The 26,916-nt window shown below is 42.3% G+C and overlaps 4 protein-coding genes and 3 non-coding genes across 7 annotated transcripts; 6 read left to right on the plus strand and 1 right to left on the minus strand.

Moving 5' to 3' along the window:
* Window positions 1-2,326: 2,326 nt before the first annotated feature.
* dynlt1a (dynein light chain Tctex-type 1a) lies at window positions 2,327-4,159 on the minus strand. The gene is made up of 5 exons (XM_021574750.3): window positions 3,391-4,159; window positions 3,054-3,095; window positions 2,823-2,946; window positions 2,629-2,706; window positions 2,327-2,496 (listed from the first exon to the last, which is right to left on the minus strand). Exons 1-5 carry the CDS (start codon window positions 3,415-3,417, stop codon window positions 2,426-2,428), a joined length of 342 nt encoding a protein of 113 aa, XP_021430425.1. The 5' UTR covers window positions 3,418-4,159; the 3' UTR covers window positions 2,327-2,425.
* A 3,854-nt stretch (window positions 4,160-8,013) lies between these two features.
* On the plus strand, window positions 8,014-16,844 carry zmpste24 (zinc metallopeptidase, STE24 homolog). The gene is made up of 10 exons (XM_021574751.3): window positions 8,014-8,627; window positions 9,470-9,616; window positions 9,774-9,860; window positions 9,957-10,073; window positions 10,205-10,357; window positions 10,511-10,652; window positions 10,891-11,048; window positions 11,403-11,507; window positions 11,627-11,770; window positions 12,603-16,844. Exons 1-10 carry the CDS (start codon window positions 8,523-8,525, stop codon window positions 12,825-12,827), a joined length of 1,383 nt encoding a protein of 460 aa, XP_021430426.1. The 5' UTR covers window positions 8,014-8,522; the 3' UTR covers window positions 12,828-16,844.
* A 1,923-nt stretch (window positions 16,845-18,767) lies between these two features.
* atp5if1b (ATP synthase inhibitory factor subunit 1b) lies at window positions 18,768-21,995 on the plus strand. Its single transcript, XM_021574754.3, has 3 exons — window positions 18,768-18,925; window positions 21,432-21,544; window positions 21,709-21,995. The coding sequence occupies exons 1-3, from the start codon at window positions 18,857-18,859 to the stop codon at window positions 21,848-21,850; spliced, it is 324 nt and encodes a 107-aa protein (XP_021430429.1). The 5' UTR covers window positions 18,768-18,856; the 3' UTR covers window positions 21,851-21,995.
* Window positions 21,996-23,144: 1,149 nt separating this feature from the next.
* Window positions 23,145-26,782, plus strand: rpl13a (ribosomal protein L13a). The gene is made up of 7 exons (XM_021574753.3): window positions 23,145-23,182; window positions 24,543-24,615; window positions 24,880-24,945; window positions 25,234-25,335; window positions 25,839-25,924; window positions 26,092-26,151; window positions 26,529-26,782. The coding sequence occupies exons 1-7, from the start codon at window positions 23,162-23,164 to the stop codon at window positions 26,736-26,738; spliced, it is 618 nt and encodes a 205-aa protein (XP_021430428.2). The 5' UTR covers window positions 23,145-23,161; the 3' UTR covers window positions 26,739-26,782.
* LOC118941555 (small nucleolar RNA Z195/SNORD33/SNORD32 family) lies at window positions 25,053-25,134 on the plus strand. Its single transcript, XR_005037852.1, has one exon. It is a non-coding gene; the product is annotated as a small nucleolar RNA Z195/SNORD33/SNORD32 family (small nucleolar RNA).
* On the plus strand, window positions 25,516-25,587 carry LOC118941561 (small nucleolar RNA SNORD50). Its single transcript, XR_005037858.1, has one exon. It is a non-coding gene; the product is annotated as a small nucleolar RNA SNORD50 (small nucleolar RNA).
* On the plus strand, window positions 26,325-26,406 carry LOC118941554 (small nucleolar RNA Z195/SNORD33/SNORD32 family). Its single transcript, XR_005037851.1, has one exon. It is a non-coding gene; the product is annotated as a small nucleolar RNA Z195/SNORD33/SNORD32 family (small nucleolar RNA).
* Window positions 26,783-26,916: the final 134 nt, after the last annotated feature.

The raw sequence follows: 26,916 nt of genomic DNA on the forward strand, positions 1-26,916 counted from the left end.
AGAGATGCAGCCAAGAGGCCCATGATCACTCTGGATGAACTGCAGAGATCTACAGCTGAGGTGGGAGACTCTGTCCATAGGACAACATCAGAGAACCTGATGGAGTCTGCAAAAGACCTGAGACTGGGACGGAGATTTGTCTTCCAACAAGACCATGATCCAAAACATAAAGCAAAATCTACAATGGAATGGTTCAAAAATAAACATATCCAGGTGTTAGAATGGCCAAGTCAAAGTCCAGACCTGAATCCAATCGAGAATCTGTGGAAAGAACTGAAAACTGCTGTTCACAAATGCTCTCCATCCAACCTCACTGAGCTCGAGCTGTTTTGCAAGGAGGAATGGGAAAAAAAGTCAGTCTCTCGATGTGCAAAACTGATAGACATACCCCAAGCGACTTACAGCTGTAATCACAGCAAAAGGTGGCGCTACAAAGAATTAACTTAAGGGGGCTGAATAATTTTGCACGCCCAATTTTTCAGTTTTTGATTTGTTAAAAAAGTTTGAAATATCCAATAAATGTTGTTCCACTTCATGATTGTGTCCCACTTGTTGTTGATTCTTCACAAAAAAATACAGTTTTATATCTTTATGTTTGAAGCTTGAAATGTTGCAAAAGGTCGCAAAGTTCAAGGGGGCCGAATACTTTCGCAAGGCACTGTATATGGTGAGATTATTATGGACAAAAGATCAAGATTATTTTTATTTGTCAAATGGCAGCTAAGCATCCAATGAGAATGTCTCCAGAATAAGACCCTCTATTTATTGGAAATGAGCATCAAGCTTGCACTTTCACCGCCTTGTGAAGTTTATTCTAATTTATTTAATCTGTAGCCTAATAAACTGCATGATTTCCCGACCAGTCGTAGTGGAAGGACCACACGTCATCGCGATACTCCCAAGTTTTCTTCAATGTTATGGTTATATCAATATTTGTACATAAAAGTGTTTCCACTGACTTCTCTCACATAATTCATTTTATCGACACCAGTTGGGTTTTCTTCACATTTGGAAAGTTTAGCGACCATGTCTGTTTCTGTCAGGCCTGTCATGAGGTACTTTACTTGCATACGGTTGAATGAAAACCTGGTTTGACTTTTCAGATTTAGGAATGATAATTTTTAACAAAGCAGTTTGGTTGTAGTGAACTACACTGAACAAAAATATAAACACAACATGTAAAGTGTTGGTTTCATCAACTGAAATTAAAGATCTCAGAAATGTTCCATATGCACAAAAGGCTTGTTTCTCTCAAATGTTGTGCACAAATTTGTTTACATCCAGGTTAACGAGAAAGTTTTCTTTGCCAAAATAATCCATCCATCTGACAGGTGTAGCATATCAAAAAGCTGATTAAGCAGCATGCTCATTACACAGGTGCACTTTGTGCTGGGGACAAAAGGCCACTAACGTGTGTAGTTTTGTCACACAACAAAATGCCACAGATGTTTTGAGGGAGGACGTCTGTAATAAAAGTCCTCTTGTGGGGGAAAACTAATTATGATTGTCTGCACCCCTGCCCAGTCATGTGAAATCCATAGGTTAGAGCCTAATTTATTTATTTCAATTGACGGATTTCCTTATATGAACTGTAACTCAGTAAAATCTTTGAAATTGATGCATGTTGCATTTATATTTTGTAAAGTATACTTTTTCAAAATAACTTTAAGTAAACTGTTTCTTAAGGATAGCTTAACTTTTCCAGGTTGAAGTAATTGGTGGCTTGGTAAACTGGGCTCCTGAGTGGCGCAGCGGTCTAAGGCGCTGCATCTCCGTGTAAGAGGCGTCACTACAGTCCCTGGTTTGAATCCAGGCTGGATCGCATCCAGCCGTGATTGGGAGTCCCATAGGCCGGCGCACAATTGGCCCAGGGTTGTCCGGGGTAGGCCGTCATTGTAAATAAGAATTTGTTCTTAAGTGACTTGCCTAGTTTAAAAAAACTATTTCAACTATGTTTTCAGATGCACAAACACTGGTTAGTGTGGTAGGAACAGAACCAAAACAAGGGAGAAGTTGAGCCTTATACGTCAATGCTCTTAGTTGATGTGTAAATTGACCCACTATGCTGTTTATTTTCTGCATCTACGTCATATCGCTGAGACTATCTTTAAGGTATATTTATAAAAAGGCATATCAGTGGTATTAAACTGTTCATTATTCAGTGATTTTAAATCTGCAATGATCAGTTTGCAGTAATGTGCAGTTATCATTTGGGAAGAAAGGAGAAAAATAATTTAAATGTCTTTTTAACTTTTTGTTGAATTTAGCTAAACCGCTTAACGTGATAAGGAATAAGACAGGTGTATTCAATGATTGACCAGTTGTGTTCAAAACCAAGGGCTACATTTATTAGACTGGTTTCACTGGGGTTGGGAAAATGTCTGATTACAAAACAGGGGAAGATAGAAGATGGTGGTTGTTCAAGTCAGACAGCCAACCCAAAGACACAGACTATACAGTATGTGGTTTTGTTCTCCCATCTCACCGTACAGCTTCCTGGAAGAGAAACAAACACAGATTGTGATAGTTCCCATTACAACATTCTACAGATTATGAAAAACCATTGTGGGCCTCTGCTGTTACTTAGCTTTGTAGACACTGTCTGCAAAACATTGTTATGTTGCTTACTGTCCATAGTGTTGTCCCAGAAGCAAGAGCTGGCAGTGTGCAGGCCTGCTCCATTTTTCTGCAGTATGATGCAAGTCACTAATGATGAACACAGTAAAGATGCGTAAATCATTACTTGATTTTGTTGGGTCCTTTCATTGCCATACTTTTAAATTTTACAAATGTACTGTACACAACATAACAAGAAGGGTTACCTATGTATTTAAAGGGTTTTCCTAGTTTGGACAGTTGATTCAGACTTGTTTCCACCACACTGGATGTCCATTGGTTAATTCGATTTTGTTGATAGGCACTGCTTCCAATAGTTGTCTCCACAGTCTAAGTATTTATTTCCGTTAACACTGACATGTCAATCACCACTTGTTTTGGAAACTGCAAATACATTTTAGGATTGTAGTAATATCACCAATTGCGCAAATACTTACATCTTTTATGATTGTAGTTATATCATCAACGACAAATGCAGTCTGAAAAGGGAGTGAAAATATCATTTTTTTCTAGCTAGGAAAGTAACATTTGCAGCACGACATTTGGTGTTTTTGTCTCTTGTTTTATTTCCCACATACAGTATATAGCCACCGGATTTTAGAGGTCAATTTATCTGGCCCGCTCAAATAATAGACATAACGTCACAGCAACATAATGTAGGAAATGTGATATAATGCAACAACAAAAAAAGATACAATGCAACAATATAGGCCGGGAAAGAACTCAAATGTTTCCCGAAGATAATTTAATGTCGCGTTTTTTCTTTAAACCTACCTCTTCAGATAATTGAAATTCGTCCATGGTCCTGTGGCGTACGAACGTTTTAGATGGTTGCTATAGGGACCTCCAAACAAATATGTCAACGTCAAATCACGGGGACCTGAATCTGTGCAACAGAAATTCTGAGATGATTTGGTTTCAAGTTTAGGCTATTATTTCCGCCTATAGTGTCAGTTGGATTTTATTTTCAATACCCATTTCTTTCTTTTATGTCTCAGCCATATCCCGAATATTCAGAAACGGGGGACGTTTTAAGATGTCAGATATTTTCATTTATTTCTGGATAAGATAGGCCTTAAGCACAAATGTGTGGACATGATGTTAAGAAAAACACATTCAATGGAAATAATGGATGGAATGTTGTGGAGAAAGACGCCTAATAAGGCCCTGTCATAATTATCTGCAGCGTTTGTGAAGTCATGCTATAGAATTACTAGAATCTCATTTTAGATGCTAGAATGTCGACCAATTTGTGGGAAATTCAATTGTGCCACAACACGTTTTATCAGTGCATTTCATCCATCTAGCCATTTAAAATGTCAAAACATTGATTGAAATGGATTGGATTGAAGGAGCTGAACCCCAATCATCTGAGTGGTCAAGGATACGTTGTGCAATAACGACAGGCTTCACTGGTAGCAACAGATTCAGACATGCAACTTTCAATATGGTTGTCCCGTCGCCGCAGACTGTCTTTGAAGGATGGAAATGCTTCACAGCTTTATTTGTGGCTGCTCTCTCCTACCTGTGTTTTATCTACTGGGACAGAATAGAACTTGCTTCACAGGTAAGTGTGGTCCTAACTCCTGTCTCATCCATCATCATCACCCACAGCACAGAAGACAATTCAATGTCTATTCAGCGGTTGGTTCAACGGAATCTCCTTGAAATGACGTGGAAACAACGTTGATTCAACCAGTGGGCATCACCACCACCATCAGAGTGGCAGTTGACTACTTCAAGCAGCTTGATGCTATGTTTAATCAAAATGAATTACCATTATTGAATGATTTAGCAGTCAAATGATCATGAAAGGAGGCCACAAACTCATTTTCTGTAACCAAATATTTGATTCAGCCACTCGTTATCCCATGTTCATGTTTTGTCCATTAATAGTTATGTGTTAATTTAAAATGTAATTATCCTTTTATAGGCTACTGATGTATTACATTCTCAACGTTTTCATTCAGGCTGCCTGGACTTGGGTGACCAAATGTCCAGCTAGCTGGAAGAACTCAGGGGAGATGGAGCAGCGAAGGTCCAGTAAAAGGCAGCAAAGCCCTCTGCTGATCAAAGTCAAGCGGCTAGAATTGAAAGTGACTGCTATGAAGAGAACCTTGATGAAGCATGGTTCACATCGAACCTCCCCATCTTGTTCCTCCCCACACTGCTCTCAACACGTTCTCCAGACCAAGGGCTCTGTACACGCCAACAGTTCTTCACACTGGGAGAGTGCTGCATAGGTCATAAAGATAACATGGACTCTACTCCAAAGGAGACATTTAAATGGTTATTTCATTGACTCTGCAGTTTAGACTGCAGGACACTTATGTGTATACAGCATTTCATTGGCATGAGAAAACACTTGTTTTCTAAATATATTTTCTTTCAATAATATCTCTGCTGTCTCTTTCATTCTTGGACTAACAAAATGATAGGAACCACTTAAAAGGGCTAAGTAATCGGTCATACTCGTAATCGTACTACAACAAATACATCGGATAAATATCTAATTGCTTGAAATCAATGCCTTCCCACAGGAGATTATTACTGATTATCTGTAATGTTCATAGCATGGAATAAATCCAAAATAGGTTTACCTACTCAGTTGACTTGGTTTATCAAGCTCATAATCATGGTACTTTCTAAATGACTTTGTTTTCAGTCATTTTACATTCATGGTATTATTATATATATATATTTATATCAATGTATTTATTAGCATGTGTAAAGTAAGAAGATAAAATATCATCACAACGCCATTAGTTGCTTTAATAATACACTTTTGCCGCCCTCCCCATGAGTTGTATATACACATGTACAGTACCAAAAAAGGTACAGCAATGCATACAGGGAAAAAATCTGACAAACATATAAACATGTCACTCATTATTATGAGGACTGTTTCGCTAGCACAGACTGGAATATACTCAGAGATTCATCCAATGGCGTTGAGGGGTATACCACATCAGTCACTGGCTTCATTAATAAGTGCATCGACAATGTCGTTCCCACATTGACTGTATGTACATATCCCAACAGGAAGCCATGGATTGCAGGCAACATCCGCACTGAGCTAAAGGCTAGAGGTGCTGCTTTCAAGGAGTGGAACACAAATCCGGACTCATCAGAAATCCAGCTAAGCCCACCGACGAACCATCAAACAGGCAAGCGTCAATACAAGACTAAGATTGAATCCTTCAGCACTGGCTCTGGCTCTGCTCGGATGTGGCAGGGCTTGCAAACTATCACAGATCACAAAGGGAAACCCAGCCACGAGCTGCCCAGTGATGTGAGTCTACCAGACCAGCTAAATGTCTTCTATACTCGCTTTGAAGCAACCAACCCTGAACCTTGCATGAGAGCACCAGTAATTCCGAATGACTGTCTGATCACGGTCTGTAGCCGATGTGAGTAAGGGCCTGACGGATTACCAGGACACATACTCAGAGCATACGCTGACCAGCTGGCAAGTATGGTATTTTTTATTTTTTTGTGTTTGACCCCCTTTTTCTCCCCAATTTGGATCTTCCCTCATTGCTGCAACTCCCTAACGAGCTCGGGGAGCTCGGGGGGCGAAGGTCAAGTCATGTGTCCGCTGAAACATGATCCGCCAAACCGCACTTCTTAACACCCGCCCGCTAAACCCGGAAGCCAGCCGCACCAATGTGTCGGAGGAAAGACTGTTCAACTGATGACCGAGGTCAGCTTGCAGGCGCCCAGCACACCACAAGGAATCACTAGAGCTCGATGAGCCAAGTAAAGCCCACCCGGCCAAACCATGCTGGGCCAATTATGTGCCGCCCTATGGGACTCCCGATCACGGCCGGTTGTGATATAGCCCGGGATCGAACCCGGGTCTGTAGTGATGCGATGCAGTGCCTTAGACCGCTGCGCCACTTCGGAGGCCCTGCACTGACATTTTCAACAACTCCCGGACCCTGTTTCAAGCAGACCACCATAGTCCCTGTGCCCAAGAATGCCAAGGTAAACTACCTAATTGACTACTTCCCCGTAGCACTTACATCTGTAGCCTTGAAATGATTTCAAAGGCTGGTCATGGCTCACATCAACACCATCATCTCAGAAACCCTGGACCCACTCCAGATCCACAGATGACGCGGTCTCTCCACACTGCCCTTTCACACTTGGACAAAAGGTACACCTACATGAGAATACTGTTCATTGACTATAGCTTAGCGTTCAACACCATAGTGCCCTCCAAGCTCATCACTATGCTAAGGACCGTGGGACTGAACATCTCCCTCTGCAACTGGATCCTGGACTTCCGGAAGGGCCTCCCTCAGGTGGTAAGGGTAGGCAACAACACATCCGCCACGCTGACCCTCAACATGGTGGCCCCTCAGGGGTGCGTGCTTAATCCCCTCCTGTTCTCCCTGTTCACCTACGACTGCGTGGCCACGCACAACTCCAACACCATCATTACGTTTGCAGACGACACTGGTGGTAAGACTGATCAACGACACTGCCGATAGGGAGGAGGTCAGAGGTCTGGCAATGTGGTGCAGGGCAACAACCTCTCCCTCAACGTAAGCAAGACAAAGGAGCTGAACGTGGACTACAGGATAGGAGGGCCGAGTATGCCACCATTCACATCTACGGGGCTGTAGTGGAGCGGGTCGAGAGCTTCAAGTTCCTTGGTGTCAACATTACTAAGGACCTATCATAGTCCAAACACACCAAGACAGTCATGAAGAGGGCATGGCAATGCCTATTCCTCCTCAGGAGGCTGAAAAGATTTGTCATGGGACCTCAAAAGTTATACATCTGTACCATCGAGAGCATCCTGAGTGGTTGCTTCACCGCTTGGTATGGTAACTACTTGGCATCCGACCGCAAGGCGCTACAGAGGATAGTGGGTACGGCCCATTACATCACTGTGGCCGATCTTCCTGCCATCCAGTACCTCTATATCAGGTGGTGTCAGAGGAAAAATTGTCAAAGACTCCAGCCACCCATAGACTGTTCTCTCTGCTACCGCACGGCAAGCAGTACTGGAGTGCCAAGTCTGGAACCAAAAGGCTTCTTAACAGCTTCTACACCCAAGCCATAAGACTGCTGAACGGTTAATCAAATGACTATTTGCATTGACCCCCTTATTTTATTATAATTTATTCTTATTTCTTGCACTGACTCTCTTGCACAGGCTCGATGTATAGTCACTGGACTCTAACCACACACTCACACATACTACACTAACACTCCTACACACCCACCCACACACACAAAACACACACACACACATGCATTTTGAGGAGTATTTCTGTCTGTAATAAAGCCCTTTAGTGGGGAAAAACGAATTATGTTTGCCTGGGCCTGGCCCACCAGTGGTTGGGCCTGGCTGCCAAGTGGGTGGGCATATGCCCTCCCAGGCCCACCCATGGCTGCACCCCTGACCAGTCATGTGAAATCCATAGGTTAGGGTCTAATTTATTTAAATAGTCTGATTTCCTTATATGAACTGTAACTCAGTAAAATCTTTTAAATTGTTGCGTTTATATTTTTGTTCAGTATATTTTGAGAGATAATACAGTGACCATGGAACCTTAGTTATTTAGAAGACTGGTTCAGTTTCACTGGGAACAAAATTAACTGCTGCACTGACATTTAGCATGGCAACCGCCGTTGAACGTTATCGAAGAAGAACATTTAGTATGAATGGAAACTGGATGCGAATGAGCTTGCTATCATTTTGAGTGGACTGGTGAATGCTAGTCAATTTAATCTGGGGATATAAACCATACTAAGTTATTTAAATATAAACAGTTGTATCTTCTGAATAAAGCCTGGAAGGCGTGTGAACGGGCGGCTGTTCAACCAGTGAGTCCAACTAGCAACACATGCTAGCTTGCTAACTTTAAAAAGAGACCAAGGCCAGAATAAAGATGGAAACAATACTTAACCTACCAATCGAAAATAAGATATTTTATGCTGTTCTGGTGTTCTCATGGACGGTGTATCTATGGGAGGCCTACCTTGCCTACAGACAGGTAATTGTTGAACTTTACTTTGTTTCGTAACGGTCATCTTTGTCAATAAGAAGGCTTTCTTTACTGCATTTCAATGCTTGCTAGCTAGCCGCATGCTGACTCTTTTCATTATTGTTTGTCTACAATATTTTTACCAAGAACAAAGCTGATTTCGGGAGTGACGTCGTCTTTGTACTGTGTAATTCCATGGTAACATAATTACGCTGAGACAGGTTTTTCGCTCTAAAATGTATTCTAAACTGGGCTCGCTAGTGGCGCAGCGATCTAACGCAGTGCTTGAGGCGTCACTACAGACACCCTGGTTCGAATCCAGACTGTATCACAGCCGGCACACAATTGGCCCAGCGTCGGCCGGGTTTGACCGGTGTAGCCCGTCATAAGAATTAACTGCCTAGTTAAATAAAATAAAACATCGAAACAAAAACCATTGATTTCAAAGGTTAACCAATTCTATCCACAATAACTACTTTTAACAATTTCCACAGATTTGTTTTTATTTTTTTACAGAAAGAACTTTGCTTTGCACATACAACGTTTGGTAACATAATAAAACTGAGGGAGAAGTTACCTTAATTCTGTTACCAAACTTTGCATCTGCAGTTTTTCCAGTAAATGTTATTTTATTTACTGTGTCAATTGTTTAAAGTACTCATTGTGAGTAGAGTTATATGGTTTGTTAAACTTTGAAATCAATAGTTTTTGTTTGGTGTAATTCCGCAAACATGGAATTGCCCTACTGCAACTCGAGGCCCCACTAATCATTCTGTAACATGGACAGTTCTTTTTTTTGATTAGCTATGTTGAATATAAACATATGTTTAAGTGTCTCTTCTAACACCCAGCGGAGAATATACAGGTTGACCATGCACGTACCACAAGAGTTGGGAAAGATCATGGACACAGATACCTTTGAGAAGTCACGCCTTTATCAACTGGACAAGAGCAACTTCAGTTTCTGGTCTGGACTGTATTCAGAAACTGAGGGGACGGTGGGTACAACTAAAATATCCATTGATTTGTTAGGACCTACTTTGCTATATTACAACCTAGTTGTCTACCTCAATTTATCTGCTGACAGAGAGTATCACCTCCACACAGAGGGAATTTCATTTTTCCCCGATATAACACTGCTGTGTTCTCTCATAGCTGATCCTGCTGTTTGGTGGAATCCCTTTCGTTTGGAAAGTTGCTGGGACAGTGACTGCTCGTTTTGGATTGGGTCCAGAGTATGAGGTGTGTGCATGGTCCACGGTTAAAATAGGCAGTCCAGTATTACAAATGTTTTGGCAATTTTCTTGAATCATTCCGTGGCTCTGTCTTTTCTTTTAGATCTTCCAGTCTCTTTCGTTTCTGATACTAGCAACCCTGTTCAGTGCATTCACTGGCCTTCCCTGGAGTATCTACAACACCTTTGTTATTGAGGAGAAGCATGGCTTCAACCAGCAGGTAGACTGTCAACTTTCTGAGGACATTCTTATTATACAGACAGTTTCCTAGATTGAATCAATTACACTTTTTTTTTTTCACTGGCATGGTTTGTAACACCGTTTATTTGTTGTCTATGGTCCTCCTTCCAGACGCTGGGGTTCTTCCTAAAGGATGCTGTAAAGAAGTTTATTGTGACCCAGTGTATCTTGTTGCCTGTGACCTCACTGCTCCTCTACATCATCAAGATTGGTGGAGACTTCTTCTTCATCTACGCCTGGCTCTTCACACTGGCTGTCTCGCTTGTCAGTCCTTTCACCTCGTAACTGGCTGGATGGGAATATTCAAACAACAGTTGTTTAGGCTCTAAAGAGGAATTAATGGAGCTTAACTAATTTCCAATATATCCTAATAGATTACAAATGTATTTCTTTCTGGTCGTTCCTTCTCTCTCCTAGGTTCTGGTGACCATCTATGCGGACTACATTGCGCCCCTATTTGACAAGTTCACCCCTTTGCCAGAGGGTGAGCTGAAGGAAGAGATTGAAAGCATGTCGAAGTCTATCAGTTTCCCTCTCACTAAGGTCTATGTTGTAGAAGGTAATAACTTGTTTTGTCCCAAAGATGTAACACCTTAGACTGTATCTATAATTGTTTAACATCAGAGGAGAGCAAGGCATAATGGGCGCTACTCTGCAGCTTGACCCTGTGTTCGTCTCAACTGTGTGTGGTGATGTGTGGGGGTTGAAAACATAGCAGAAACACCTTTCCGATGTTCGCTGTTACTTATGGACTATAAAGTTGTATTGTAATGATCCATTTTGACCTACTCTTCCAGGTTCCAAGCGTTCCTCTCACAGTAACGCTTACTTCTATGGGTTCTTCAAGAACAAGCGCATAGTGTTGTTCGACACCCTGCTGGAGGACTACTCTCCCCTCAACAAGGACGGCGAGCCAGAGACTGACACACTAACCGAGGACAAATCCAAGCTCAAGGTCAGACTTACTCGGTTACGCAGAGAACTGGGTGTCAAAATGTTATACAATATTGAAAAAAGATTCAGGAAGGCAACTTGATTCCATTCAATAATATTTATTGCTGAAGCAAGCTTCTTCTTCAAAGGTCTCCAGTATTACTGAGCACCACTTCGGCCATACATACCATTCCTGTAGTCTTGGTTAGAGCACTGCCAGCACATAACAACTTTCATGTTATACATCTAATTTGTTGTGGTGGTCCTATCATAGAAACTTAACATGGTGTACTAGAAGTTGTAGTCAATATTTCATGCATAATTATTTTAAAAATCAAACCAGTTATGTTCTAACTTTTTTTTTTTTTTTTTTCAGAACAAGAAGCAAGGCTGCAACAATCCAGAGGTCTTGGCGGTGTTGGGCCACGAGCTTGGCCATTGGAAGTTGGGCCACACTGTGAAAAACATAGTAATCAGTCAGGTTTGTTTGGGAATTCCCTTGATATGCATCTGCACGTCACCTCTATACCAATAGGCCACTTTCATGTTGATGCAGAAATGTCATCGATACAATTTTCTCCCCTGCCTCTGTCCTTGCAGATGAACTCCTTCCTGTGCTTCTTCCTCTTTGCTGTGCTAATTGGACAGAAGGAGCTGTTCATGGCCTTTGGTTTCTATAACAGCCAGCCCACTTTGATTGGGTTGATGATCATATTCCAGTTCATCTTCTCCCCATACAATGAGGTGAGTGACTCCATCTCCTAAACAATGCATTTACACTTGAGTGGACAAAACATTAAGACCATCTTCCTAATACTCAGTTGCATCCCCCTTCTGTCTTTAGAACAGACTCAATTCGTCAGGGCATGCTCTACAAGGTGTCGAAAGCGTTCCACAGGAATGCTGGCCCATGATGACTCCAATGCTTCCCACAGTTGTCAAGTTGGCTGAATGTCCTTTGGGTGGTAGATCATTGATACACACAGAAAATTGTTGAGAGTGAAAAACCCAGCAGCGTTGCAGTTCTTGACTCATACCGGTGCATCTGGCCCCTACTACCGTACCCCTTTCAAAGGCATTTAAGTGTTTTGTCTTCCCCATACACCCTCTGAATGGCACAAAGACACAATCCATGTCTTAACGTCCATGGCTTAAAAATAATTATTTAACCTGTGTCCTCCCCTTCATCTACACTGATTTTGATGTGGATTTAACAAGTGACATCAATAAGGGATTATTGCTTTCACCTGGCCAGTCTGTCATGGAAAGAGCATGTGTTCTTAATGTTTTGTAGACTCTGTGTATATGTGACCTCTTAATACACTTCAGTGGAGGCCTTATCTGTTGGCCCTACAAGTGCTGTGGCAGCTATTCTCATTGTGTCCAGTGTTTGTTTGGTGAAAATACCGTGAGCATACTAGTAGTAAATATTGGCCAAAGAAATATACATCTAAAGCTACAATATATTTCTTAACTCCGCTTAAACAGAAAGTGTTTTTGAGATGGTGATTTAGCAGATGAGTACCTGCTACAGCCCGCTGAGGAAAACTGACATTTCTCCCATTCTTACCTCCAGGTCCTGTCCTTCTGTCTGACTGTCCTGAGCCGCAGGTTTGAGTTCCAGGCGGACTCCTTTGCACGGGGCATGGGTCGAGCCTCGGAGCTCTGCTCTGCACTCATCAAGCTCAACAAAGACAACCTGGGCTTCCCTGTGGCTGACTGGCTCTTTTCCATGTGGCACTACTCCCACCCTCCCCTCCTGGAGCGCCTACGGGCCCTGGGAAGCACCAAGCAGGACTGATGAGTCCCAAAAGGAGAGCCACGCCCGCTGCCTCTCCCAAAGGGTCTCCACATGCCTCTTCTGGCACTCTAATGTAGTCTCCCCTATTTTCCTCTCTGTTTCCCTATTTTTGTTCTCCTTTATCCCTGCCATTATGTTCCTTTTTTGGTTAAAATTTTTTCCCCAGTTTCAAACTTGCAAAATACCAAAAGTTTTCAGAAATCTAGTGTGAGACCAGATCTATCGGCTATGCTTATTCTAGGTGTAATGGAGTTAAGAATGTACCATAAGCTCACAGCTAGCTTGACATGTCGCCGATGGAGCTATCGATTTATACATTTTCCCGATAGCTCAAACGGTTGGTAAGTTGTCAAGGAGAGCGGTCACGTGTGCTAGCCAGGCATAGGTCCTGAGTTCGGAGCTCAGTGCGAGCCGAATCGGGAGGAACCTGTACTCACTAAGCAAGCGGCGTGACATCCGTAACATAGGCAAACATGAACATGCAATACCATTGTGGGCATAAATAATTACCCAAACATTTTTAGTTTAAGCACTTGCCACTAGTACAGGTCACATTGATCAAGGATTTCTCATATTTCAGCAAGGTTTAAATTTTTACTGAAGTTTTATTTGAATTTCATTTACTCCCCTAAGAATTTGTCATTCCAAATGTTTTCTCATAAAACCTCGTTGTACAGTAGTGGAACTATCCCTGGCCAGTAGGGGTGGAACTATCCCTGGCCAGTAGGGGTGGAACTATCCCTGGCCAGTAGGGGTGGAACTATCCCTGGCCAGTAGGGGTGGAACTATCCCTGGCCTGTAGGGGTGGAACTATCCCTGGCCTGTAGGGGTGGAACTATCCCTGGCCAGTAGGGGTGGAACTATCCCTGGCCAGTAGGGGTGGAACTATCCCTGGCCAGTAGGGGTGGAACTATCCCTGGCCAGTAGGGGTGGAACTATCCCTGGCCAGTAGGGGTGGAACTATCCCTGGCCAGTAGGGGTGGAACTATCCCTATCCAATCCATTTTAGGGGGGGGGGGTTGAGAAAAAAATATCAAGTGTCAATAGGATGTACAGCGAATGGGCCATCAATTTATTATTAGTAGTATATCCTGCTGGTCGATTGGCTCCATCTACAACTGTTTATTATGAGAGGTGTGTGTGAACACTAGAACTTTAAAAGATACACACCATTTCAGATTTAGTCAAGACTATGCTTAAGATGGATCGTTGTTGAAGTTATACAGGTAACTGCCAAAGTAATGAAACACTTGAGGAAATTAGGCATACAAAGTATATTGAAAGCACGTGCTTCCACACTGGTGTGGTTTCTAAGTTAATTAAGCAATTAACATCCCATTGTGCTTAGGGTCATGTATAAAAATACAGGCCATTATTTTGGCTACCATGACAATGCCCCCATAGGATGACAATGCCCCTATCCACAGAGTGGTCAAATAAAATTGTATTTGACACATGCGCCGAATACAACAGGTAGACGTTACCATGAAATGCTTATTTACAAGCCCTTAACCAACAATGCAGATTAAGAGGGGGGGACAATGCAAGTAGTCTGGGTAGCCATTTGATTAGATGTCCAGGAGTCTTATGGCTTGGGGGTAGAAGCTGTTTAAAAGCCTCTTGGACTTAGACTTGGCGCTCCGGTACCGCTTGCCGTACTGTAACAGAGAGAACAGTCTGTGACTAGGGTGGCTAGAGTCTTTGACAATTTTTAGGGCCTTCCTCTGACACCGCCTGGTATAGAGGTCCTGGATGGCAGGAAGCTTGGCCAATCGCACAACCCTCTGTAGTGCCTTGCGGTCGGAAGCCGAGCGGTTACCATACCAGACAGTGATGCAAACAGTCAGGATGCTCTCGATGGGGCAGCTGTAGAACCTTTTGAGGATATTAGGACCCCATGCCAAATCTTCTCGGTCTCCTGAGGGGGGAATAGGTTTCGCCGTGCCCTCTTCACAACTGTCTTGGTGTGCTTGGACCGTGTTTGATGTAATATGTAAACTCAGCAAAAAAAAGAAACGTCCTCTCACTGTCAACTGTTTATTTTCAGCAAACTTAACATGTGTAAATATTTGTATGAACAAGATTCAACAACTGAGACATAAACTGAACAAGTTCCACAGACATGTGACTAACAGAAATGGAATAATGTGTTCCTGAACAAAGGGAAGGGGTCAAAATCAAAAGTAACAGTCAGTATCTGGTGTGGCCACCAGCTACATTAAGTACTGCAGTGCATCTCCTTATGGACTGCACCAGATTTGTCAGTTCTCGCTGTGAGATGTTACCCCACTCTTCCACCAAGGCACCTGCAAGTTCCTGGACATTTCTGGGGGGGAATGGCACAAGCCCTCACCCTCCGATCCAACAGGTCCCAGACATGCTAAATGGGATTGAGATCCCACGATTTGTCAGTGAAGAGCACTTTTTGCCATTCCTGTCTGGTCCAGCGACGTCGGGTTTGTGCCCATAGGCGACGTTGTTGCCGGTGGTGTCTGGTGAGGATCTGCCTGACAACAGGCCAACAAACCCTCAGTCCAGCCTCTCTCAGCCTATTGCAGACCGTCTGAGCACTGATGGAGGGATTGTGCGTTCCTGGTGTAACTCGGGAAGATGGTGTTGCCATTTTGTACCTGTCCCGCAGGTGTGATGCTCGTATGTACTGATCCTGTGCAGTTGTTACACGTGGTCTGTCACTGCGAGGACGATCAGCTGTCCGTCATGTTTCCCTGTGGCACTGTCTTAGGCGTCTCACAGTACGGACATTGCAATTTATTGCCCTGGCCATATCTGCAGTCCTCATGCCTCCTTGCAGCATGCCAAAGGCACGTTTACGCAGATGAGCAGGGACCCTGGGCGTCTTTCTTTTGGTGTTTTTCAGAGTCGTAGAAAGGCCTTTTTAGTAGCCTACGTTTTCATAACTGTGACCTTACTTGCCTACCGTCTGTAAGCTGTTACTCTCTTAACGACCGTTCCACAGGTGCATGTTCATTAATTGTTTATGGTTCATTGAACAAGCATGGGAAACGGTGTTTAAACCCTTTACAATGAAGATCTGTTAAGTTATTTGGATTTTTACGAATTACCTTTGAAAGACAGGCTCCTGAAAAAGGGACTTATTTTTTTGCTGAGTTTAGGTAAGGGTAAAGTGACTGCATAGATAATAAACAGCGAGTAGCAGTAGCGTAAAAAAGGGGCTCAATTACAAATGTCCAGGTAGCCTTTTGATTAACTGTTCAGTAGTTTTATGGCTTAGGTGTAGAAGCTGTTAAGGAGCCTTTTGGACCTAGACTTGGCTTGATGAGCATGAACTATGTAAACCATATGCCACGGCCGTCTGTCACCAGATCTCAACCCAATTGAACACTTGTGGCAGATTCTGGATCAGGTGCCTGAGACAGCGTTTTCCACCACCATTGAAACACCCAAATTATGGAATTTCTTGTGGAATAATGGTATTGCGTCCCTCCAATAGAGTTCCAGATACTTGTAGAAGCTATGCCAAAGTGAATTTAAGCTGTTCTGGCAGCTCATTGTAGCCCAACACCCTATTAACCTATTAAGACACTTTGTTGGGGTTTCCTTTATTTTGGCAGTTACCTGTATTAAGGTTTGAGTGCATGTGACTTCCCAGGGATCTATCACTTGTGGTGATAGTTTTTAAGTAATACTTGGGCCAATGATGGACCAAAGGAATTTTCAATTTAGGTTAAATTTCTTTTTACAACACATTTTCTATTTTTTTAATGCACTTTTAATGGTCTGAGCATACTATACTTGTAAATCATTGAATAGCTTAATGGCAAAGGGAGAAAAAGTGAATACATTTGTAATATATGAATGTGGTTTGGACTCCTTTTATTGTGTTTTGTTTTTTCTCTTCTGGTGCCTGTGTGTGTGATAGTGAACCCAGTTTTGACTGAAGAGGGTGGGGGGGCTACATCAGATTAATCAAGTGTTTGGTTTGTTATAGAAGGACATACTTTTCTTGCAGCATTGTGAATAAAGTCCCTCACAGCAGCTGCCTTTTCCTATTTGTGTCTCAGCCTTTTTATGGGTAGTGAGAGTCACATATAGTGACAGATGCACTAACTGTAATATAGCCCATTTTGTATAGTCATATACAAAATGCCAACTTCGTCTGAGCTTTTCATATTATTGTGTATGTAAATTTGAGACACTCATTTAGTTTGGTGTTTCGTTGGTATTTATTTGTGGATGTCCATCACCCATTTTGTGTGATATGTTACGAATTACATTTCGTATGATATGAATTTTCAAACCATGTGATATGTTATGAATTCTACCTAGGTGGCTAACGTTAGCTACGTTTGGGGTTAAGTTTAGGAGTTGGGGGAAGGGTTAGCGGTGATGATTTGAACTCAACTTTTGGGTTGCTAGACATTTGCATTTTATGCCCACCCCGACCAACCACCCTACTTTTGTTAGTGACCATCATGCCAAACGTAACATATCATACTAATGAGTATCCTGGATTTACATTTACTATGTTACGTCTAGTCTATGAGACCAGGCTGAGGGTACATATTTTAGCCCAATATTTTGTATAGCGAAGTAGATTATGGCTATCAAAACAATAATTATGTCTACACATAATAAGGGACCAATTACAGTAAATTACAGACCACATAATCTCATTACTGACTTTAAAGTGGCAGTCAGCACCTGAAACAAAGTGTTCTCAATCCCCACATCTCTTTCGGTAAAAAGCTGAGGGATGGGGCTGGAGAAATGTAACCACTCTCAAAAGACTGGCCATACATTATATTACATGTACATTTTTGAGGCTACATAGTGTTACATTTAGTTTGTTTACAAACATTGGAATAAAACAAACTTAAATGTTGGGTTCGGATGCAGTACAACAGTTGAACTAAGCTAATGAGGCACAAGTTAATTATTTAAGAATCAATGGGTACATCCTTAATATACTTAAGGCCCAAAATTGCTGTAGCACCTGCTGATTGCCCTTTTAACTGACCACTTCTTACAGCATAAAACAAACGTTTTGTTTTTACACTGCCTCTAAGGTGTGATACTTGGAATGTTGGCCATGGAAAATGTCAGTTACCCAAATTATTTACTACTGGGTAAAGAGTCATGCATGGCTTTCCTGCTTGCTTTCTGATGACTGAATTTGTATAATAGTAGGCTATAAATACAATCCCTTAATTTCGAAATAGAAAATGTAATTTTGAAATGTCAAATAGTTGTGGTGTAGGCCTACTGTGTGTTTGACAACATGCATATGTTGTCATCAAAACCATAATTTAGCAGAAGTGCTCACGGTAGACGAATACAATCAACAAAAGGCCACTCCAGACGCCACTACGTAGTGCGCAGTCCATCGATATCAAACGGTCTAGCTATAGCGGTGTCATCAGAAAGGCAAAGCGAAGGAGTTTACTCCGCCCTGAAAGTAAATCATTTTTGTATGGAGATCAATGAGTGTCGAATTTGGTCAACAAAACATGCAATTGCTCATTTTCTAAGTGAAGCTTATTTTATCGAATATAAGTTGTGAATTGGTTAGGTTGTTATGAATGCACGTGTAAGTAGACGCACGTGGCATTTCGGCAACTTTGATAAAAAACGACTTTATAAAATGGTCCCAACTGATCTTGCGTCATTCAGACGTCCTTCCATTTTGAGGACATGTTTTTCCCTTGTAAAAGCGGTCACTCCTCTATCTTGTCAATATGATAAAACATCTTTGGTATACTGTCCGTAATGAGACCGTACCATTACGCATAGGGGTGAACGTTTTTTCAAATATAATTGTTGTTTGAGACCGATCACCATTTATTGAAACGTTCATACTGATAAAACCCCACTTTTCACAGATGCTCATCTATTTCGCTGTATCTTATTGATCCTTCATAGAAAAATAATAAAGACTCAGTTCACACTCATCCACAAACACCCCCATTGTATTAAATGGTTAGGCCCTAATTTGGTTTATTTTGGTAGACAAGGGCAAACGGTCTAGTTTTAGTTGTTTTTGGGACGAAATGGCAAGGTTTTTGAGAGCTGATGTTAGGAGTCTCCTCACCACACAGCTAAGGATGGCATCTGACCAGGTAAAAACGCACCGCATATGATTAGACCACCACGTTTAGCTGCTAATACAGTCCAAAGTTAAAATGAAACGAGTGGTATTCAATTGTCAAGTGATTTCGCGATGGCCTTGGACAATTTGTAATGCTCTTGTTACTATGTCAGTCAGTATGTTACAATGTTTAGCTGGTATTTGGAACGTTCTGATACAAATTGTAACAAACGACTCTACTGACGCCGTTCTATGAAGATGAAATGGCTTTGTAAGCAGCTCAATCATACACTTTGGTCTAATGTGTGTGTGGAATTTGGTTGAATGCTTCCATCTATGAATGGTTATTGAAGCCAGTCTCTGACGCTACAGTTGTTGCCCACAATGGTCAGAGTTTTTATTTTTTAAAGGCAGTGTTTAGATTCGCTGGTCAATTATGTTGGTCTTTTCAGTCAACATTAAAGCGGGGAAGTTTTTCATTGGAACATGAAAATTGAGTGTATGAATGTTTTGAGGCTACATAGCCTAACACTTTGCAATGCATTGACATAGATTAGTGTTCCTCGTGCCTAAAGCTCCCCACTTCAATATGTGCTTTAGCTAGTTCAGCTGCATGTCACGTGAGGATAATCCATAGAGATGTATAAAGGACTCAACTTGGAAATAACAGTTTTAGCATGGACATTGCCATTGAAGGCTTCCACCATTTTAAAGTAGTAAACTGGGCTGGGATGTATATGGTTTGGGAGCAGAGAGTCAATGATCAGAGCATTGTCTTCTTCAAATGGGGTGCTATGAAATGATCTCCACTATGATACCAGCATCTAGTGGCCACAACATATGAATGACAAGATTTGGTTCAGGACTGCAGGTGGCGGTTAATCACTAATATTAGCTTTGCACCTTTTTTCAAACAGAAAAATAATTGACTACTTTAAAATGGAGATAGCTCATTGTCACTGCCCATGCTGTCAGATGCCATAATGGCACAGATGCCAAGATTATACCTCTTTCTATCTCTGTGAGAACCCTTTACTTCTATATACTGTATGCTGATAACAGCCTAGCCTTTACCATTGTAAAATGAAAGCTTTATGCAATGTGAAGGGCATGTTTTTTTCTCTAACAAAAGTTGTGCATAACACACCAATCAATCAATCAATCAAATTTATTTTATATAGCCCTTCGTACATCAGCTGATATCTCAAAGTGCTGTACAGAAACCCAGCCTAAAACCCCAAACAGCAAGCAATGCAGGTGAAGAAGCACGGTGGCTAGGAAAAACTCCCTAGAAAGGCCAAAACCTAGGAAGAAACCTAGAGAGGAACCAGGCTATGTGGGGTGGCCAGTCCTCTTCTGGCTGTGCCGGGTGGAGATTATAACAAAACATGGTCAAAATGTTCATAAATGACCAGCATGGTCGAATAATAATAATAAGGCAGAATAGTTGAAACTGGAGCAGCAGCACAGTCAGGTGGACTGGGGACAGCAAGGAGTCATCATGTCAGGTATTCCTGGGGCATGGTCCTAGGGCTCAGGTCCTCCGAGAGAGAGAAAGAAAGAGAGAATTAGAGAGAGCATATGTGGGATGGCCAGTCCTCTTCTGGCTGTGCCGGGTGGAGATTATAACAGAACATGGCCAAGATGTTCAAAATGTTCATAAATGATCAGCATGGTCGAATAATAATAAGGCAGAACAGTTGAAACTGGAGCAGCAGCACAGCCAGGTGGACTGGGGACAGCAAGGAGTCATCATGTCAGGTAGTCCTGGGGCATGGTCCTAGGGCTCAGGTCCTCCGAGAGAGAGAAAGAGAGAAGGAGAGAATTAGAGAACGCACACTTAGATTCACACAGGACACCGAATAGGACAGGAGAAGTACTCCAGATATAACAAACTGACCCTAGCCCCCCGACACATAAACTACTGCAGCATAAATACTGGAGGCTGAGACAGGAGGGGTCAGGAGACACTGTGGCCCACTCCGAGGACACCCCCGGACAGGGCCAAACAGGAAGGATATAACCCCACCCACTTTGCCAAAGCACAGCCCCCACACCACTAGAGGGATATCTTCAACCACCAACTTACCATCCTGAGACAAGGCTGAGTATAGCCCACAAAGACCTCCGCCACGGCACAACTTAAGGGGGGGGGGGGGGCGCCAACCCAGACAGGATGACCACATCAGTGACTCAACCCACTCAGGTGACGCACCTCCTCCAGGGACGGCATGAGAGAGCCCCAGTAAAGCCAGTGACTCAGCCCCTGTAATAGGGTTAGAGGCAGAGAATCCCAGTGGAAAGAGGGGAACCGGCCAGGCAGAGACAGCAAGGGTGGTTCGTTGCTCCAGAGCCTTTCCGTTCACCCTCCCACTCCTGGGCCAGACTACACTCAATCATATGACCCACTGAAGAGATGAGTCTTCAGTAGAGACTTAAAGGTTGAGACCGAGTTTCAATCTCGTTCCTTAGTAGGACTATGTATATCTTGTTGTTCTTATATGTTCACCTGTTGCTTAATCTTCTCCATGTACCAGCTGGGTGAGTTGGGCAAAGGTGCAGGGAAAGGAGGTGGTGGCGGAGGATCTGTCAGAGAGGCAGGAGGAGCCCTCGGAAAGAAACAGGCAGCAGAGGAGGAAATGTACTTCCGGTTAGTTGTGACTTACTGTGTACTGTACGACCAAAAGGTGGTAGACCTATTTGTTTGCCTAAATTGACACTATATTTATTTATTGAGGCTTTGTGGCAGTCTGCCTGGCCTGTATTCATACTGTGTCCTCACTGTACCTAACACTTTCCAATCTCCCTCTACAGGCGTAAAGAGCAAGAACAGTTGGCTGCACTAAAGCAGCATCACCAAGAGGAGATTGACCACCACAAGAAGGAGATATCGAGGCTGCAGAGTGAGATTGACCGTCACAAGGGAAAAATTAGGAAACTGAAGCATGATGACTGAGACTCACTCCATTAGAATAAAGGCCAGGGATTCTCTATTGCCAAATCCTAGTCATCACCTGCACTGTCTCTGGGCAGCTCTGTGTACATGTGATTGATTGTTCTGTATATGCTTGAGCTTATTAAACATTTATTTGAAATGATTATTGTTTTGTCATGGTTATTGCTTTCAATTATTGTTTGTGGTAAAATTAAGATTTGATATGTGGGGTGCCATTATGGAGGATGACTGTTTGCCACATTACAGAAGGATGATTACAGCTAGTGTAGTTGTACTGTCTAAATGGATTCCGGCAATATGAATGGCAAAGAGACGACAAAATTTGGTGCCATGTCTTTTGTTAAAACTTATCCCATGAATTGGTGTCCGTACACAACTCTCTGTTTTGCCAGTGCCATAACATCCTCCATTGAAGAAACAATCATGCAACATTGCTAATTGAAGGTGATACCAGCTATTACCATCAGGCTGCAGATACAGATCCCATGTACACAAATCCACCAGAGCACAGAAATCACCCCCCCCCCCCCCCCCCCCCCCATTAACCTTATCCACATGTAATATTGTTTGATTTTCATTGTATTGATGCTGTGCTGTTGCTATGCAAGACATTTCCTGAAAGAGACACACAATAGTCATGTTAATCTATGAAACCATGAAGCTGACACTTGTGAAAACAGTCGTGAAGGAGATGCTTGTTGTGGAGTATTATACACTTGAGACATGTCTATTTCTGATATTGACATGCATCTAACTCATTGACTGTATGGATTTATTTAACAAGTCAGTTAAAAAAAAATCTAACTATGGCGGCCTACCGAAAAGCCTCCTGGGGGGATGGGGGCTGAGATTAAAAATAAATCAAATTAAAATATGGGACAAAATATCATGACGAGACAACACTACATAAATAGAGACCTAAGACATAGCATGGCAGCAACACAGCATGGGAGCAACATGACAAAATGGTAGCAGCACAAAACAGGGTACAAACATTATTGGGCACAGACAGCACAAAGGGCAAAAAGGTAGAGACAATACATCAAGCAACGCAGCCACAACAGTCAGTAAGAGTGTCCAATGGACCCAGATAAAGAGGGGCCATTGAATGTCTAGGGAGAGCAATGATTTCTGTAATCCTCACGCTGTCCAGAGGGTGGCAATTAGCACATTGTACACTGCGTATAAAGCCCTGTATGAATACCGTAAAGAAGAATAAACATTTCGTCATTTCCTCTAAAACTTTAGCTCCGCCTAGAAACCCCTGTCTTTTACAGCGGGACAACCCGTCTGTCTTTCTTTTCGCACATCATGGCGGACCGGTTCAATAAGGTGTGTAAGCGCGGAAGAACCAACATATCTATATTTGTAAATAATACGTCCATATAGATTAATTTGACTCCTGATAAATATATCTCTGTGCTTTGTAAATGAAGATCATTTCGTAGCATTTTTCGTATTATTTGACACAACCAGGATGTCGTGTTGGCTAACTCAACTTAGCTAAATGAATGCGACGCGGCTATCTAGTTAACTCCGACTTGGCTGGATAGTTAGCTACAAAAACCCTTCAGAATAAATCCTTGGTTCGTTGGCATTTTTGGCGAAGTGTTTAGGTCAAATGAGTCTATTTTTTTGAAGATTTCTTAACACTGAATTTACTATTTAACGTTAACTATAGAACATTAGTTGGGTAAGCTACAGGCCACGTTTGCGCAAGTTAATGTTTAGACCCAGTTAAAATGAAATCCACCCAAAACCACTCATTCCTATAATTTAAAGGGTCACTTAACACTGTGTGAACCATAATTTATTTTGTGAACAAACGTTTCATTTTGTCGTGATACGGTTGGTAGCAACATGTGGATATCTGTTGCAACTCAAATCGACTACTAACCCCACAATGCAATGCTCTCTATGGGCTAGCTAGCAAACGTAGCAACACACTATAATATCAAGTCATTATCAGCGTGCTGTGGAGTAGTTAACTGTAAAATAGTTCAAACTACTGTCAATTTAGGATTCTACAATTTCACGATTTTCAGCATGAAGATCGATGTGCCTCAGAGTGGAGTCTGGCATTCGCAACCGGAACTGAGAATGCAAACAAATGGGAGAAATGTTTTAAACCCCATATTGAATTAGACGTTTCGAGGTAGGAATGCAACAAAAATATGAATAATGGCCCATTCGAGAACAACCTCCTGCATTATGACATATGGCAATATTGAAATCTGACATGTATGATGGACATTTTAGATCTAAAAGTTGTTTTCCTATTAACAGTTTAGTGAGTGGCTTCATCTCATAGCTACGTCATACGAGCCTAATTTCTCCCTGCTTGAATGGCAGTAACTCAGATTCACGTGAACATTAAATTTGTCAAGGAGTCGCTGGAACGCTGCACAAAGATGCACAAAAATAATACCCATTTTGAATGTTATATCTTCACTTGAAGGATGCTTTTGCTAGCCAGATTTGGTCATATTGGCCCTAAACCTTAGCTATAATGTATTTATCCAAGTTAATTTGTTTTGCTTGTCAGTTTAACGACCATGAGAATACAGTACATGCACTACTATTTGAGACGTAGGCAACTTTGTTGAATCATTTGAACCACAGGTGGCGGGGGGGGGGGGGGGGGGGGGGGGCAACTATTCTCAATTACTTGATGTGCTTCTTACCTTTCCAGGTTCTGCTGCTTGATGGCAGAGGCCATCTACTTGGTCGTCTCGCTGCCATTGTGGCGAAGCAAGTTCTGCTTGGTGAGTCATGTCACAATAAATGAATACCCATCTTGTGACTGATCAATATCCAATCCAAGAATTTCATGTTGCTTGATGTGTAATTGCACCTCGATTTGGTCCTTGTAATGTTTGACTAGCTTGCTACAACGGTCAGTGACGCTTTTTAACCTACATTGCTCGAGTAACTACAACGATAACACGCATTATCATCCGAAACAGTGGATATTATACAATGGGCCTGTACTTATTTCAATATGTAAGTCATGATTTGTCCCGTTTCAGGCCACAAGGTGGTAGTTGTGAGATGTGAGGGTATCAACATCTCTGGAAACTTCTACCGTAACAAATGTAAGTTATTGGCACTTTGTATATATTCAGGTTAACCCATTTGATGTAATTGTAATGTGTTGTGTGATTCATGGTAACTATTTTGAGCTAAATCTTAAGATTTGCTTGTTGTCAGTGATGTTTACCACAGTAAATATTCGAGTTTAACGACCATGAGAATACTTTACATGCACTACCATCTGAGACATAAAGCAATATGGTATGACCAGAGTTGTGAAATTGTGGCTGTTGTGAAACGGTTTAGACACGGGTATAGCTTGAATGTATTGCGCCTATATTTATGAATAGTGAAGTACCTGGCTTTCCTGCGTAAGAGGATGAACACCAACCCCTCACGTGGACCCTATCACTTCAGAGCGCCCAGCAGAATCTTCTGGAGGACCGTAAGGGGTAAGATCACAGTCGCTTCTTTTAAACTGGGATTTTTTTCAGCTGCATGTCTTACTAGGCCTGGGGCTTGCTTGGACCTCACCTTTATGGACATTGATTTAAATGATCCCTATGGGGTGAGTCAGTGGCATGGAGTATGCACATTCTGAACTCCACCTTGCACAACATATGGTTCCTACTTGACTGTGATGAACACTTATCCCGAAGCTGATCATTTTGATGAGACAAACTTTCGGATCTGACTGCTGAGTTTAGTCAGGGCCACAATGTTGTGCTGGTGTCAACAGTTACAGGGAAGTTTCTGCACATTTGGGATTTATACCTATTTCATATTTACAATCTAAAAATGGCATGGAACCTATGTGTGCGACACTATCTCCATAAGTGTATATATAGATTTTTTTTCTCCCTTGGCTTCCCTTGTGCTAGAGTATTGCCTATGTGGGTTGACCTAATTGCCTAGTAACATCCTAACTTCATTGATCCCCCTTGGAACCCAACAGGCATGCTGCCTCACAAAACCAAGAGGGGACAAGCTGCACTGGAGAGGCTGAAGGTGTTCGATGGTATCCCACCTCCTTATGACAAGGTGAGTGTCTCAATCATCCAGCATAACTCTGATCTTGTGCTGTCAGTGATGCTACCTTTTTTAAAAAAATACTTTTGAGTATTGACTGAGAATATGAGAAGTGAATGTCTTCCACTTCTAACAGACTTGCTGTTGCTTTTGGAGCTGACGTTTATTTTGTTCCACAGAGGAAGCGCATGGTCGTACCTGCTGCCCTGAAAATTGTCCGTCTGAAGCCCACTCGCAAGGTAAGCCTAAAATCAGTTTATCAAATAACACCACTGAATTGATTAACTGTTCATTGACTAGTAGGTAGTTGTCAAAGTTGCAGGCAAGCACTGTAGTTGAGCTAATGCTTAGCCACATTCTTGCTAGCCAGACATTGGCCAAAATGTATTTAGCCAGGTACCCATCTCTTCTTATTGTCAGTGATGTTTACGTCAGTAAATATTCGAGTTTAACGACCATGAGAATACTTTACATGCACTACCATCTGAGACAACAGCCAAAGAATAATTAGAACCCTAAGTAGTGGAAACTTTTCTTATGACCTTTTATATGGGTTGTTGGGCTAATGATTGATTTGTGACATTGTTTCTACTTTGTGTGAACCTGCCTTCCCCAGTTTGCCCTCCTCGGGCGTCTGGCCCACGAGGTTGGCTGGAAGTACCAGGCCATCACAGCCACCTTGGAGGAGAAGAGGAAGGAGAAGGCCAAGATCCGGTACACCAAGAAAAAGACCGTGACCAAGCTGTCAAAGCTGGCAGAGAAGAACATGGAGAGCAAGATTTCAAAGTACACTGCTGTCCTGAAACAATATGGGGTCCTTGTCTGAGCTAGATCGTGGTGGCCAATAAAGATAAATAAATGTTTATAGAATGTTTGACTCGCTTGATTCATTTTTTTGTTTGAGTTGCATCAAGTTGAGAAGGAAATGTAAGTAGAGTGCAAGCACTGCTATGCTTTATCTTGGCCAGGTCGCAGTTGTAAATGAGAACTTGTTCTCAACTAGC

The sequence above is a fragment of the Oncorhynchus mykiss genome, chromosome 19 (genome assembly GCF_057628025.1).
Source record: "Oncorhynchus mykiss isolate SJ-2025 chromosome 19, ASM5762802v1, whole genome shotgun sequence".
Classification (NCBI taxonomy): domain Eukaryota; kingdom Metazoa; phylum Chordata; class Actinopteri; order Salmoniformes; family Salmonidae; genus Oncorhynchus; species Oncorhynchus mykiss.